Source organism: Doryrhamphus excisus, linkage group LG2 (assembly GCF_037039965.1).
Source record: "Doryrhamphus excisus strain RoL-2023G ecotype Guam linkage group LG2, RoL_Dexc_Guam_v1.1, whole genome shotgun sequence".
Classification (NCBI taxonomy): Eukaryota; Metazoa; Chordata; class Actinopteri; order Syngnathiformes; family Syngnathidae; genus Doryrhamphus; species Doryrhamphus excisus.
Window position 1 is genome coordinate 15683458 of NC_136358.1, and position 16054 is coordinate 15699511.

Genomic DNA, 16054 nt, shown 5'->3' on the forward strand with positions numbered 1-16054 from the left:
CCTGAACATGCAGTGCTCAGTTGCAAGACTGTATTTCGTCGCTCGCCACACCAGCAACACAACACTTTGTCAATATCCAATATCCAATATCAAGGTGGTGCATTCACAAATACCGTAATTCTTAAGTTTTTTTTTTTTAGTGTTAATTCTGAACATTAACACTAGCCACGTTTACATGAGTTTTTTTCGTTTTTCCGAATGGAATCTTTCCGAATGACCTTTCCGAAAGCAATGGTATACATGGAAAGTAATATTCCAATCTCTTGTCTACATGCGCCGCTATAATCAACCAGAATAGTCAATGGGGCATGCGCAGTAAAACGTAAACATCAACATCACGTGATACCGACTTCAAGTTTTTCTTTCACTTGTTGGAATTCATTCAATTCATTACTTTCTAAATATGATTTTTACCATTATTAGAGCCCTCTAGACATGAAATAGCACCCCTATAGTCATATATACACTCATATTACCCAATAGAGAGAGAAAGAATATGTAACATTTACTTGAATATACACTCATATTACCCAATAACTCCGTATTGCCAGTTTTTCCTTTGTCCAGTCTTGAAATTTAGTTTGAATCAAAAACAAACTTTCCGCAGCAGTCCAGTGCCGATTGCTCGCCTCCATTTTTTTTAATCGAAGAACGTCTCGAGCTGCGTGTTACGTCATATCTCAGCATTTGCTGAAAGAACGCACCCGGGAACAGGAAAAGATAAAGTTCAATCTTGCTAATATTTTATAATTAAGCTCGGCACATGTTTTATATAGATATGTATTTTCTTTAATAAAACTGGACTTGTGAATGGCGTATAGAAGGGTTTAGATTCTGTTCCACAGATGGCGCTAATGCACACGAAAGCAGAAGAAGAAAAACACTACGAAGAAGAACGCAGTCTGACAACTTTCCGATTGAGCGGGTACAAGATACCTCAATCGGATTGGGGAAAGGAATATTCCACCCCTGGGAATCCGATTATATATTCATTCTGATTGGCACTTTTCTTTCGGAATGAGGTGCATACAAAGGTTACATTCTTTCCGTTTGAGCAAATAACGCGAATAGAATTGGAATATTTGGGTCCATGTAAATGTGGCTACTGTAACACAAGCAGTTAGTTGAAAAGCAACTAGCAACAAAGGAAATGTATATGAGGTATGTCAGGTACTTAATCACAAAAGCTTATGCATGCGTTCTTTACTGCACAGCCTTTGGTCCCATGACAAAAATAAAAAAAGAGCACCGCACCAAAATACACAACAAGTATCTTTTTTAACATGTTTGGTACCGAAACCACAATTGTGAAGGCAGGCTGAAAAAGCGGTTTTGTCATAACCGACCAAGAATGTGACGTAGTTCTTGTGAAATCCAATAAAAAGGGGGTAAAAAAAAAAAAGGATGCAAACAGCTGGATGATTTATGTATCCCAGTGAAACCACACAGAGAGAGAACATGGTTCCATCATACCTTACATGGAAACATACATGAGGCTGCAAAGCATGACGCAATGAGCCACACACACTGGGAACCAATTGCACACATGTCAGCTGAGTGCAAACCCACAAAACTGGGGGAAAAAAAAAGTCATTTGCACGGAAGACATATTTGTTTAAATGTCTCCAAAATGTCATCAATCTCGTTTTAACACACGCCTCTAAATCACATGGTGCACATAATGGAATGCCCCCCCCCTCTCCTTTCTTTTAAGGCTTTTCAAGGGTATTACATGACAAGGTATTTTTCAAAATAAGGGGCTACATTCCTGGAGAGAGATAGGAGGGGATTAAGGGGGCAGGTTTGGACCCAGGGCGGGGTGGCGGTAGACCGAGAGGGGTCTATTACTCTCAGAGGATGTATAGTGAGTGATCCCATAACGATGTTTGGACTTGATCTGAGGGTTTCCCAAGAGAATTGTCACATTCAGTTATGCGTAGAACCCCGGGATGCAGAGACATGGTGGCTGGTATAATCGATAAAGCCTTTTATTCACAGATCAGCTCATGCAGAGTGAAACGGCACACAAAACGGGCAAAGTACCAAAATAACAAAGAGGCTAGGAGGCACAGCTAGGGCGACATAAACTCACCATGGGAGGTGGAAACAGGAATGCGCCCGGGCAGGACAATAATACCAGAGAACAAGAAAACAGCTAACAAAGATGGGATGGAATGCATCCAACACACAAGTAACATAAGTCCCAGGAAAAGCAAAGCAAAAACAATGAAGATGCAAAATGGGGGGCATCCAGTACAGGCAATAACAATGTACCAGCTAGCAGAAGCCCCAGCTGAGCTAAATACTAGCACACTAGTTAAAAAGTTTATAGTTCAGGAGGGCTTAGATTAGTGTTGAAGTTCCGACACGATTGAGTGATCCACCGTCCACAGTAGATAACATTTTCACCGGCCAATTCCGTTAACGTTGAAATCATAATGCCAACAGTTGGTGCTATAATAACTGCAAAGCTGTTTCAGTCAATCAAAAGACTGAAAACAAAAAAGTGACCAAATACCAGGATTTTTTAATGCAATTAATATCATATTATTCATTCATTTTCTACCGCTTTTTCCTCACGAAGGTCGCAGGGGGTGCTGGAGCTTATCCCAGCTGTCTTCGGGCGAGAGGCGGGGTACACCCTGGACTGGTCGCCAGCCAATCACAGGGCACATATAGACAAACAACCATTCACACTCACATTCATACCTATGGACAATTTGGAGTCGCCAATTAACCTAGCATGTTTTTGCAATGTGGGAGGAAACCGGAGTACCCAGAGAAAACCCATACTTGCACGGGGAGAACATGCAAACTCCACACAGAAATGGCCGAGGGTGAATTGAACCCTGGTCTCCTAGCTGTGAGGTCTACAGGCGCTTAATATCATATTATGTTTAAATTATTTACATCAGTACTGTTATTTGTAATAAATATATCATGGTATAATATAGCTGCACGGCAGCCGACTGGTTAACGTGCAGACCTCACAGCTAGGAGACCCGAGTTCAATCCCACCCTCGGCCATCTCTGTGTGGAATTTGCATGTTCTCTCCGGTTTTCTCCGGGTACTCCGGTTTCCTCCCACATTCCAAAAACATGCTAGGTTAATTGGCGACTCCAAATTGTCCATAGGTATGAATGTGAGTGTGAATGGTTGTTTGTCTATATGTGCCCTGTGATTGGCTGACGACCAGTCCAGGGTGTACCCCGCCTCTCGCCCGAAGACTCCAGCAGGATAGGCTCCAGCAGGTAGAAAATGAATGAATGAATAAATGGTATAATATGTAATATATACAACAAAAACACACTATACAGCTATACACTGTTAAAGCACACATATTTAACATTTAAATTCAGATGACTAATTAAATTCAAATGACCAATCAAAAGACTGAAAACAAAAAAGTGACCAAATACCAGGATTTTTTATGCATTTAATATCATATTATGTTTAAATTATTTTTCAGTATTGTTATTTGTATTAAATATGGTATAATATATAATATATACAACAAAAACACACTATTAAGCTATACACTGTTAAAGCACACATATTTAACATTTAAATTCAGATGACCAATCAAAAAAACTAAAACAAAAAAGTCACCAAATACCAGGATTTTTTTATGCATTTAATATTATATTTAAAAAAAATCAGTATTGTTATTTGTATTAAATATGGTATAATTTGTTAATATATACAACGAAAACACATGATACATCTATACACAATTAAAGCACACATATTTAACATTTAAATTCAGATGTTTTTTGTGTCTGTCTACATGTGGAAAATGAAATTTCCATATTTCCCAATGAATAATTCCCAATGAATTTGCCATAATTAGTATAGGGGAGAAAACCTTATTTTTGTGTGGCTTGCAGTAGCATTGTTATACTTGGCCTTTCCAATGAAAATGGAATCTAGCAGCATAACGTCATTAAATAAATGCCAACAGTTGCATCCTTGGTTTGACCCGTGATGCATGCCATTCCCATTCATTTGGCACAATAGACACTTATCTAGTAAAAACATTGGACACTATCTCATACAAACAGCCCAAAAACATGTTGAATGAAATGATGAATTCTTTGAATGACACTGAACTGTACGATTGGACTTGTGTGCTCCTCGCCAGCCGGCCAGTAAAAATGGCAGCGACACACTAGAGGAGGGAGGAATGTAATAGAAAAGCTGAAAACTGCAACAGTCAGCAAAAAAAAAAAAAAATTACCTGCACCTTGTTGACAGCAACTCAGACAAATCAGATCACTTTTTTTTTTTACACAAAAGAATTCAGGTTGTGTTAGATCTTACAAACTATATTAGCGCCATAGCATCTTTCATAGCGAGCAAAGGTACAGGTTAACTGTCACTTGTGGTTTGGTACCAACATCCCTTCTAGTGAGACAGGTTCCTATTCAAACCTGTCAGTCGGACGACTAGAGGTCACCGACTGTAATTCAGTCCGTCACGTCCCACCGTTTCATTCCTCAGTTTGCTAATGTAAGTGCTAATTTTAGACATTACCACCATGGATTGCCCCAATCATCACCATTTGAAATTCCATTAGCGTGATATGGTATTTACCATTAAATTGAGGATAAAAAAAAATCCATCTTTAGAGGTTAATATATGTGCGATATTTAAGCCGGCTAATTCCTAAATTTATTGGAATAACACATATCTCCGACAGCCATGAAATTGTAAATAATTGAGTAGAGGAGCGCTTCGGAGGTTGTCGCTGCCTGTTTTTTTTTTTTTTTAGCTGCATAATTGGAAATGAGATTGGGTTCACAAAGCAAAAATAGGAATAAACTTAACAGGCTTGAATCTGTCCAGCAGGGGTTTCAGCCATCTTCTATAAATTATGTTTTCTTCGGTTATAATGCTCTGCTTGTACAGTTCGTGTACAAACATGATCATCCAGCAGCTATGGAACTGAAGTGCAAAACTCATGCACAATGGTAGCACAAAACAGGGATAAGTTTAATACAGCCACTCTTATCGGAAGTGAAAAACTTATCGGGATAACACTCTTGATAACTATAGCAGACTATACATATAATGTATGCATTATATGTTCTTTACAGATGCAATATTTTTATATTTTAGTCCCGAACCACAGGTGTGAACGCACCGTAAGTCCAAAACCGTGGCCTCCACCTGCGTCAATTTACTTCTACAACATGTCCTGAACACATACTACACCAACCGCCACCCAGCTTGTGTTTATATTGAGAGTTTGACGGACAGCTATTTCATTTCAGCCAGCATGGCTGGTCATTACGTCTAACCTACACAAATAGGGCCCTATTTTCCAAGGTGGTCTCCCAGGTGGCTGTCACAGGGCTGCTACAGAGTGGCACGGGGCGGGGGGGATGCTTGGATACTGGCCACCTTTTGATACCGTATTTTTTGTCATAATTTTTTTGTAATTATCACACAGCTTCTCCTAATACATGTAAAAACAATAACTGTTGAGACACGGAGAAGGGTTAGGATTAAATAAATTCTTATATGTGATGTAAAAAGCAAGTTTGAAACAAATACAGCCATTGTTATTAGTTATTTAGGGTACTTTTAATGAGGACAGCCGTAATGCGCATCCACCACTGCACGCTTTTCTCATCCAGTGAACCTTCAATAATCTCCTCACACAAGCTGTGTCCAAAAACAACAATATGCTAATGGATATTTTTCAAGCTGATATGCGCCTATGGCAAAGATGGTCAGATACTGGGATTTTTATATATTTTTTTGAAGCTGATATGAAAAGTTAGCCTGCGTGACATGTGCCACATTTAATCCGAAGAGAAGGAGCCATTAGTCTAAATGCGGTGGCTAATTAATCCTTGCCGCCGCCCCATTAAGATGTCATGCTTAGTTTGTGTACAAGAGGTGAGCACTGGGTATAAATAAGCTATGAGGACACAGAGAACGTATATAGTCGGGTGTTGCATTTGTGAAAACCTCTAAAGGCCATAATTCTTTCTTTATTGCATCTAAAGGTCTATGTAGATAATCTTTGTATTGTAATGTCGATTATTCAGCTCAAAATATAATTACTGGGATATTTAGGATTTTAAGTATAATCACTGGATTCATTTATTCATGTTGTGTATTGTCTCTTGAACAGACGCATTAAAGCCAGCCTCCAACAAGGTTAAACTACAGCGCTGGCCCTGGTATGAATCAGCCCTTAGTTTAATAAGTACCATTTGGCTGTCACCTCACTAGGCTATAGAGCCGCTCTATTACAGTAAAGCCCCTCCGGTGGAGGGCGAGGGTTATTCAATAAAACCTGACTGAGTGTTTCTTCCAATCACCACTGGCAGGCCTCTGATGAGGTAAAGAGATCTCCCATGCCAACCTCAGCCCCTTGCACGCTGCACCGTCTGATTAAAATGGTTTTCTAAAGCCATATTTCTGTGCTCCTTGCGCCCTTGCCAAGTTAGAACACAGGGAGACAAAATGACAAATGACCCAATAGATGCTTGAAATGAATCCACGAAAGCAACATGATCTAATCTGTAAAGGTCCATGATAGGTGAGAGATGATGGGTACCAGGATGGCTAATTTCTTAAAAAACTGTTGAGTCTTGCATCCAAAAAGTGGTACAGTGGTACGATTTGCAACTTTTGCAAAAAATACAAAACCCATTTAAGGGCATCCATGTCTAAAGTTTGGCTACTCTGAGTGCTCAGATCCATTCCGCACAAGGAATCGCTCCTTGTTATTAATGACTACAGACACATTTCATAATAGAAAACATTTAAAATAATCCAAAATTGAGTTTTCCCATGTGGACAGGGCCTGAGGCTCTCCCGACTCTCCATTTGTTTGGGGTGTTGATGGAAGAATGACTCTGCTTTTGATCTCCACTCTTAATCACTTTCACCAACCCCCCTCCTGGTCTCAACAGGGCAGTGACACGTGAAGTGGAAAGTAATGGCAACAGTGGAGTGTCTCCGCCGCCAGCCTCATGTTCTCTCCTGAAACATTCCTCAGCGATCCTCGGAGGTTCGTATGTAAAATCCCGGGCTGAGTATGCTTCTGATTAGGAGGCACCAAAGACTACACTCTATAAATGCTCTCTTAAAACAATTACCTCCTGACGGCAGCTCGGCACCGAACCCAGACTGTGCTGATGTCTTGCATGGCTGAAACACACAATATAGTGTGTATACCGTTCATATTTTATCAGTATCACTTAATATTAGTCAGTCATTCAACAAATACATCATTCAGAGTGCATCTCGAATGGCCAAATGCCGTTTTTTAGCTTTTCTGGTTCACTTACGACTTCACATCAAAACAAAGCATCTTGGCAACCAGTCGCAAATCAATCGCAACAAATGAGATTATATCCTGGCACATCTGCAGAATAGTGTTGTGATGCTCTTGAACGAATCTGTTCGTTTGAATGACTCATTACCATGAACGATGGGAATCGAGTCGCAGCTGGGAACCGTACCGCCGGGAATTGTACAATGAGTAACAGTCACTGTCAACGCAACGTGTTATAGCACCACCCTGTGGAATATTTACAATGAATCCAGATCAGACTTTCAGTATCAGTATTTCATTCATTCATTCATTTTCAACCGCTTATCCTCACAAGGGTTGCGGGGGTGCTGGAGCCTATCCCAGCTGTCTTCGGGCCAGAGGCAGGGCACACCCTGGACTGGTGGCCAGCCAATCACAGGGCACATATAGACAAACAACCATTCACACTCACATTCATACCTATGGACAATTTGGAGTCGCCAATTAACCTAGCATGTTTTTGGAATGTGGGAGGAAACCAGAGTACCCGGAGAAAACCCACGCATGCACGGGGAGAACATGCAAACTCCACACAGAGATGGCCGAGGGTGGAACTGAACCCAGGTCTCCTAGCTGTGAAGTCTGCGCGCTAACCACACGATCGCCGTGCCGCCCCATCAGTATTTCAGAATAATTGAAACTCATATTGGTGGAATATCTAAATTAATTCCTCCCAGTGATTATTTCCATGATAAAACAAGTTAAGGCCAGGCTGGCTTCTTAAAACTTAATATAAAAATGAGTCAAATGAGCCATTTTTTTGAACGACTCTTTGAAAGGAACGGCTCACCAAGATCCAGCTCCCCTCAAAGAGCCAAAAATCCCATCTCTACTGCAGAATTTCCAATCGCATAATCTAGGCATGTAACTAGCAACTGAACATGAGCCATTATTGTCTAAATAGTTGAACATAATTTGTTGCTCGATGAGATTTACCTTCAGCAAGACACCTTTGGAAGTATGTTTGGGCTGGCAAACGACTCATTTTTTGTTTCTGAAAGCCAGAGTATATGTTGGAATTTGTGTTTTTTTCCTTTATCATGTTCAATGGATAGTCTACACTGCTGTACAAGCATATTCACTTCCTATGCTATGTTCTTTTGAGAAGCTATACTGTCACTTTTGATGCCATGATAGCTTGTTCATGTTAGTCAAGATCCTTCTTGTGTCAGTCTTTACGGATAAAAAGTCAAAAAGTTATCCAATCTGACATTTCCATCTTCAAAGACTCACATTCCGGATTTGTGTTGCGTCTATAAATAGGAATGCCATCAATATACCCCCTGGCTGACTGTGTTCTTTTGAATCACAACTTTGCAACAATATGGTCACAGTTTAAAGGCGTGATGTCTTTGTAGTAGACTTTTGCAGGGCATGAATATTTTGGTCTTTGAGGACATAAGAATGTATGTGGCTGGGCAACGGACCAAAAAAAGCAACACCAAAAGTTACTTTAGGACCCTTTACCATCCTAATTGCAGTCATAGTCTCGAGCAATGTTTAAAAAAATATGATTACATGTAGTAATCCATGACGATAAAGTCTCATTCATTTAAGTTGATTAAACAAAGCCAAAATGACTCAGTTCCAAGGAAGAGTGCATACCCAAGTAAGGACAAGGTGGTTGTTTTTACGTGTATGATGTCACTCCTTGCTGCGTACAAGCCCGACAAATCTCCCCCACGTTATGGCGAGCGTCCAACATGTCGCTCACGCTCATGTAGAAGCTCCATAAGCCACAAGCATAAAGCCAGCAAGCCTATTAGTGACCCACACACTGGCCTGTCTGTCCCTAACCCCCCCCCCAACTTGTGCGACTCAGAGTGGTTAACCTTGCTAACTGTGTAAACACATGACCTCAGTGGTCATGTGTTTACACTCAGAGTTATTTTTCACACACACACACACACACACACACACCGTGGATTTTCCTCCCTTAATTCCCCACATCGCTCCAAACTACGGCACTTAAGGCACTGATTTGACAGGCGCTTGATTGGTTTTGGGATGCTAGAGAACAGAAATGAACAAAGGAGCATGAAAATAAGAAATATGAGGGTGATAGAGGAGAGAAAGTGGATGCTCGTGCACGTCTAAGGTCCCGCTGGGAGGACTCAAAAGGAAAAGCACAAAGCCAATCAGCTAACAGAGACATTTCCTGTGCTGGTTTTATCAGATGAAAAGATGCCCAAAAGGCTGAAAAACAGTATGAAGAGTGTACACTTCTCCCAACATGCATCATTGCGAGATGACATCAGAAGCGCCGCATTGGAGCGCTGACCTCACTCTCGCTCGATCAATCATTCAACCCTGAAATGTGAGTGTTTTACCTTTTATGAAAAAAAAGCCTTGCTGAGATTAAAATCATCACCTACTAAAAAAACAGGATTACAAATGTCTTGTTTTCATGGCTTTGAAACTTCTGGCGGAGCTTGGCATCTGGCGGCAAGCAGATGGCGAGCCGACGTGCCAATTACCAATGCCGACGTGTCATGCCGCTCATTAGGCAATCTGGCTCGAAGTGACTGCACTTTAAAGGCAGAAAAACGACATGAATGAAAGGTTGATCTCGCAAGCGTGTGACTAAAAGTCCTGGGAAATTGAAGCGCAGGACGGTCTGTGTGATGATTGGTGTGACGCAAAGTTGCAGAAGTTTGTACAGGCACAGCACACCTCCAAGATGATCAAGTGTCTTGCTAAAAAGGTGATGGGGTGGCCTTGCAGCTCTCCTCCAGACCCAAACCCGATTGAGGTAATTGTCTGGTGCATTCCATGCCCAAGAGGATTAAGGCAGTCCTAGATAACAATGGCGCTTATACTAAATATACACTTAGGAACACAATTGTCAGGGCTCGACAATAACGATGTACCGATGGCCTGGGGCAAGTTAAAACTAAATTTGGGCAAGTAAATCCAATCAGTGATATTCCCGTCGGGCAAGTGCACGGACTGCGTAATTCCGGTGGTAATTTGCAAACCAATCCTTGCAAATCTTGAAATCGACCAATCAGAATTGTTCATTTAGTCCGCAGTACATAGTCCACAGTCCGTGTTTTACCCACACCCGTTCTTGTTCGCGATCAACCAATCAGCAATGGTTTGACTACAAAAACATCTATCATGGCGTCCCTGCCAACATTAATCTAATTCTTCAACAACTTCTGAAGGAAAACACCAAAAAGTGATGAAACAGTGCCTCCTAAACAAGTATTTTATTAGCAAATCAAACAATGGCACAGGTGAGTGAATCACATTGCTGTGACAATTTGAAGTGGTCACAATGAAACACCACCGATTAGAACCAATACCAAGTGCTGATTTTGCACAAGCTACAAAATCTAATGGTTCCATTTCTCTTGTGTATTTTTCTCACCTTTGCTTCACAAATTATTGTTTGACCATTGAGCATTTTTTTCTGGATTAAAAACACTTTACTAGTACACAAATGTGTCTATTCAATAATGTTTCATTGTAATGCACAACTTATAAATATCACTGCTTACTACGACTACGATGTGTAAGGTAGTATGGCATGCCGTGTTAACATACATCTACACAATTTTTCAGACATTCCTCCAAATACAATGCGTCAGTACTACAGTAAACCTCGGATATATCGGATTCAATTGTTCCCACTGGTTTTGTCCGATATAAGCGAAATCCGTTATATGCGTATACCGGAAAATGTCCGCCACATTCATTACACGGACGTGCAATGCCATGGGGGAACTTTCTTTGATCCATGTTCACAGCCAAAACTGAAGATTATAACATCTTTGTGTGAATTTCAGACATGTACATAAGCATGTACAACGAAAAAAAAAAATCTCAAATCTGTAGAAATGCCTTCTTGTTGCTATTAGGGAAGTTATTATGGCAAGTTCCCATACATTTCAATAGCATGTGACGTCATTATCGTTTGCACTTACGTTTATCGTTTGGTTTCTAAACCTCGCTAATAGCAACAAGAAGGCATTTCTACAGATTTGAGAATTTTTTTTTATTTCGTTGTACATGCTCATGTACATGTCTGTAATTCATACAAAGATGTTATAATCTTCAGCTTTGGCTGTGAACATGGATCAAAGATGGATCAAAGGCCACGATGCGGCCATCCGATATATGCGAGGGAAATTGGAACGGGACTGGAGATTTTGTTCGAAATAGGCGAAATCCGTTATAAAAAATCTGATATATGCAATGAATTTTTATTGGAAATGCATTACAGAAAAATTGGTTCTTTTTTATCTCTCCGTTGTGAGCAAATTTCCGATATATCCAAGTCCGATATATCCGAGGTTTACTGTATTATCTGATGAATTATTGAATGAATTATTATCAGCATACATATATTAATATATGATATCATTATGACAGTCTTTTCATTTTACATGGGGCATGTAGTTGTCACCTTAAGGATTCCCCATGAGCAAGTAATTTTAGTTTTTAATGTAGAGCCCTGATTGTATTCACTTTCATTAACATATTACTGTAAGATCGCAAAGCTCTTATGGTGTGTTTTCCATAGATTTAAAGCAACACATCTAAAGTTTCATACCCTGGTACGACTTCCCCAGCAATTAAGCAGCACGATCACTTCAGCCTTCGCCACTCGTTACCCAGCGAAGAGTTAAGATTTCTTTTTCCGACTGTGCAACTCTCTCGCTCCTCTCGTGTGGTTGTGGATGCAGAGCATTCAAATTACACGCTATCCAATTCGCAAGAACAGAACGGGTGTGGGGGGGACCACAGAGGCATAAGCTTCTTGTCAAATCACAATCAGACTCACTTTAGTCGCCCATTTTTGCATGTGTGTCTAAGGCAAACAATGTGCACACCAAACAGGTCAGAAGTCAGATACAAAGGAAACATAGCTAACATAGTTTCGGTGCAGCATTATAGGAAGAAAGCAGGGTAATCGGCCTGGTACCTGCTGTGAGGACACAATGCATGCTTGGAAAAACATATTGTACAATAAAAAAAATGTTCCTTCTATTTAGTTGCAGTTGGCAGTCATTGCTCAGCGGTGGTAAGAAATGGTGGATTCCTTCATGGAACTCGATACGCTCGTGGATTAAAGGGGCTCTAGTATCAAACTTTTAAGAGCGCACGTGTGGATGCATGTTGATGATGATGAAGAAGGGGTCACCTGATCCGGCCATTTTGTAGCTTTAATCACACAGAGAAGGGAAAAAGGGAGGGAACGTACAGTACAGTAAGGAGAGGCCTTCAACCACACAATCCAGACTCCGGAAATGCATGGCAATGTTCCCTACATCCTGCCTGCCCGGCCCTGGCTCGCCGTGCACACGCAGCCAAAGCCCTGTTATCACCCTGTGCAATTACCTCCACATTTTGCCTGCGCCCACATCACACTGCGCCAATTATACAACCCAACTGCTACATGTTCCACTTTCTCACTTACAGGGTTGCCCAAACTTTTACTAGCATTCTTACTTGAGCACCTGGTTGGTGATGGAAAGTGTTGGAATGTAGGAAGGTGCGCTCAAGTCCCTGCTAGAATGGGGTAGACACTTGTTGTGATGCAGTGCAGTTTGACTTAATAAAAGAGTAAATAAACCATTTAAGATAAAAATAAAACTCTTAAATAAAAAAGTTAACATGTTTCTTAGGGGCCCTAAGTGGCAGGACGACGGACATGTTGTGGACCCACAGTAGGCCGTGTTGTTATTATGATTATGTTATTATTAGGACTGTGGTGACATACTAATTAAAACCTGCAATAAATGCCTGTTCTGGTGATTATCTCTGGTGCATGTCTCGCCAAACAATTACTGACACCTAGTGGCCAATGTAGAATACTACATTCACAATTAGCAGGCTTCTTCTGCCTTGTATTTGTATTTTAGTTTGACATTTTTATGCTTGAAATGCTTAATGTTGGAACCGTGAACACAATACCACGTGTATTATCCATACCACCCGTGGAAAGCAACTGCTTTGGGGACAATCTCTGCATCAGATTAGCAAAACAAACACCTTATTAACCTTTTAATCATGCAAAAACAGACTTTTCTATGTCAGTAATGCAGGTACACAAAATGAAATGACACATGACTGTACTTATTTATGTAGGTATATTTGACCGAGGCTGCTAGTGGTTAGCACACAGGCCTCACAGCTAGGAGACCGGAGTTCAATTCCACACTTGGCCATCTCTGTGTGGAGTTTGTATGTTCTTCCCGTGCATGCGTGGGTTTTCTCCGGGTATTCCGGTTTCCTCCCACATTCCAAAAACATGCTAGGTTAATTGGCGACTGCAAATTGTCCATAGGTATGAATGTGAGTGTGAATGGTTGTTTGTCTATATGTGCCCTGTGATTGGCTGGCGACCAGTTCAGGGTGTACCCCGCCTCTCGCCCAAGGACAGCTGGGATAGGCTCCAGCACCCATCGCAACCCTCATGAGGATAAGCGGTACAAAATGAATGAATGAATATTTGACCTATAATGCTTACTGACTTCATACTTGTATACTAACTTATGCTTTGTTTAGATTGTTTATATTTTACGGACTGCTATTGCTGCTTCTTGAATACACACCTCCCCATATGTGTCAAAATATCCGTAAGAATGACCATCAATACTGTTTGATGTGCTGTAATTTCACTCTAATCTTCGCTATAAAAGACACACACCCCTCCATCAAAGCATTATTATTAAAGCCACTAGTGTTTTATCTCACAACGTCGTATCATTGTGCTTTAATGACAAAACATTCCACTCAAAAGGGTGCAGTCACTTGGTGGTCATTTTTTGTTAACTTTCAGTTTATGCACATGTGGGCTACTCCAAATCAGTTGGAGCTCTCTGTAGCACACGAGCTACCTGTTGGAGACCCCTGCATTTGTCATCGCTTGGGTACTAAACATTGTGGACTCGAGAATTTGGGGGTTACATCATGAAATAAAAATTGCATTCCCAACTCCTCCTCATCAGTTTCATTTTGAATTATTTTTCTTGGTTCCGCCTGTGGCCTCAAAAGCACAGACACACAAAGTACTGATCCCTCCCTCCTTCCATGCATGCATGCATGCATACATTTCACACATATTACTAGCCATCAAAAGACTTGCAGGCCAACGCAAGTTCACATAAATGAGTAGGGAAAGGGTGGATGTTTGACATCATAAAGATTGCTTTTACTTTGAAATGTGCTGGACATCCTTTAAACATGGAGATTTTATTTGTAAAAAGTTTTTTATGGCTCTTTTAGTCTCTTTATAACTTTATTTCGGCGGATTATGTAGATATATATATTTTTTTGTATACTGTGTTTAAAACCTCTGTGACGTTTTGTCTGTGAAAAGTTAGGAGATCTCACAAAGGAGGGAGCGGCGATCGGGCAACTCCTAGAAAAATCCGCATTCTTTGTTAAAAAAGAAAGTGTTAAATGCAGCATTTAAACGCTACAATAAGTTATAAGACTGCACAGTTTCTTACCTGTGGATCGTAACGGGACATAGTCTGCTTGCTCGATGTGTGAGGAGAAGAAGAAGAAGAAGAAGAAACAGCCAGTCTGATGACGCTCCTCTGCTCCAAGTAGGACCGATCCAATGCAAGCCCCGCCCACTCGAACCTGATTGGTCCATTCTCGCATCGCTCTCCTGCAAAAAAAACAACAACACATTGTTTCATTCAAACTGTTGCAAAACTTTCTGCGGAAGAGAATATTTAGATTAAAAAGTGCCACACTGGAAGCACTGTACTTTCTTAATTTCCTCCCTCCGTGAATTAAAAGCTTTGTCTTTCCATTAAAAAAAAAACAAAACAAAACAATGCAGCACTGAACAAAGCCTCGAATTTAAGCGCATTAAGCCACTGGTGCACAAATGAGCACCATATGCTGCATGTGTCTTCCCGAGATAAAGAGGGGCAAAAAAATGAATGCAGCATGTTGATCGTGTGTGTGTGTGTGTGTGCTATAAGCCAGCGTGCACGACAAGGAAGAGAAACAAAGACATTCCTTTGTAAAATGATGACTTTCAAGATAAAGCTGCCATCCCCAACCGATGCCAAATTGCCCAATGTGACTGCCAGGAATGATTCTAAAGCTTAAACAAGTTAATATAAACCTTTTTTTTCCTACTCTAATCATAAGCTCAGGTGTGTACATGCAAGCCTTGCCTCATTACATTGAAATGACTTAGTGATGGAAAACAAATGGCCGTCATGATTTGTGCCAACAAAGTAAGCCTAAACTCCATGGATATGTGTCTGGATACACACCAAGGAGGAACGTGATGGCTCTTGGCTGCTTTGCCTGATGTCGGTCTGCACACAATATGGAATTTTTTCCCACATCCTCAGTTTGTATCCCTATCCTGCCTTTTGGAAATGCTCAGATTCTGATGACAAAAATTATGATTCAAAACAGATGTTTACATGTTGTGCATATGCGGAATGCCTTGTAATCTTAGAAAGTGCCGTCCCATCCCGGAGGTTATCATGTGAGCACTTCCCATCAGAGATGTTAAACGGAATAGTGACACCTCAGCCTCCTCTTAATCACGGCAGCGCCATATTACCTCCATCTCTACAGCTTTTTGATATACGAGAGGCCATTGGAGCCATTTGGTTGACAATATTAGTAGCTTATGGTTCAATTGTCGCTTGTTTCAGCAACACACACACAAATATGACCCCGCTGTCCACCTTTGAAATGATTTCTACTTGAGAAGATGATCTGCGGCAAATAAA

At 40.8% G+C, this 16054-nt stretch overlaps 1 protein-coding gene across 4 annotated transcripts in view; it reads right to left on the reverse strand.

Moving 5' to 3' along the window:
- The window catches only part of cald1a (caldesmon 1a), a 50508-nt gene extending 35594 nt beyond the window's left edge, over nucleotides 1–14914 (reverse strand). For 3 of the 4 annotated variants that reach the window (XR_009130365.2, XM_058078057.2, XM_058078056.2), the window contains exon 1: nucleotides 14798–14914. Coding sequence is in view for 3 of the 4 variants with exons in the window: in XM_058078057.2 (XP_057934040.2) it covers nucleotides 14798–14818 (21 nt within the window). In the remaining variant the exon portion in view is untranslated. The remainder of the gene's footprint in view (nucleotides 1–14797) is intronic. The other variant, XM_058078058.2, reaches the window with a different exon arrangement.
- Nucleotides 14915–16054: the final 1140 nt, after the last annotated feature.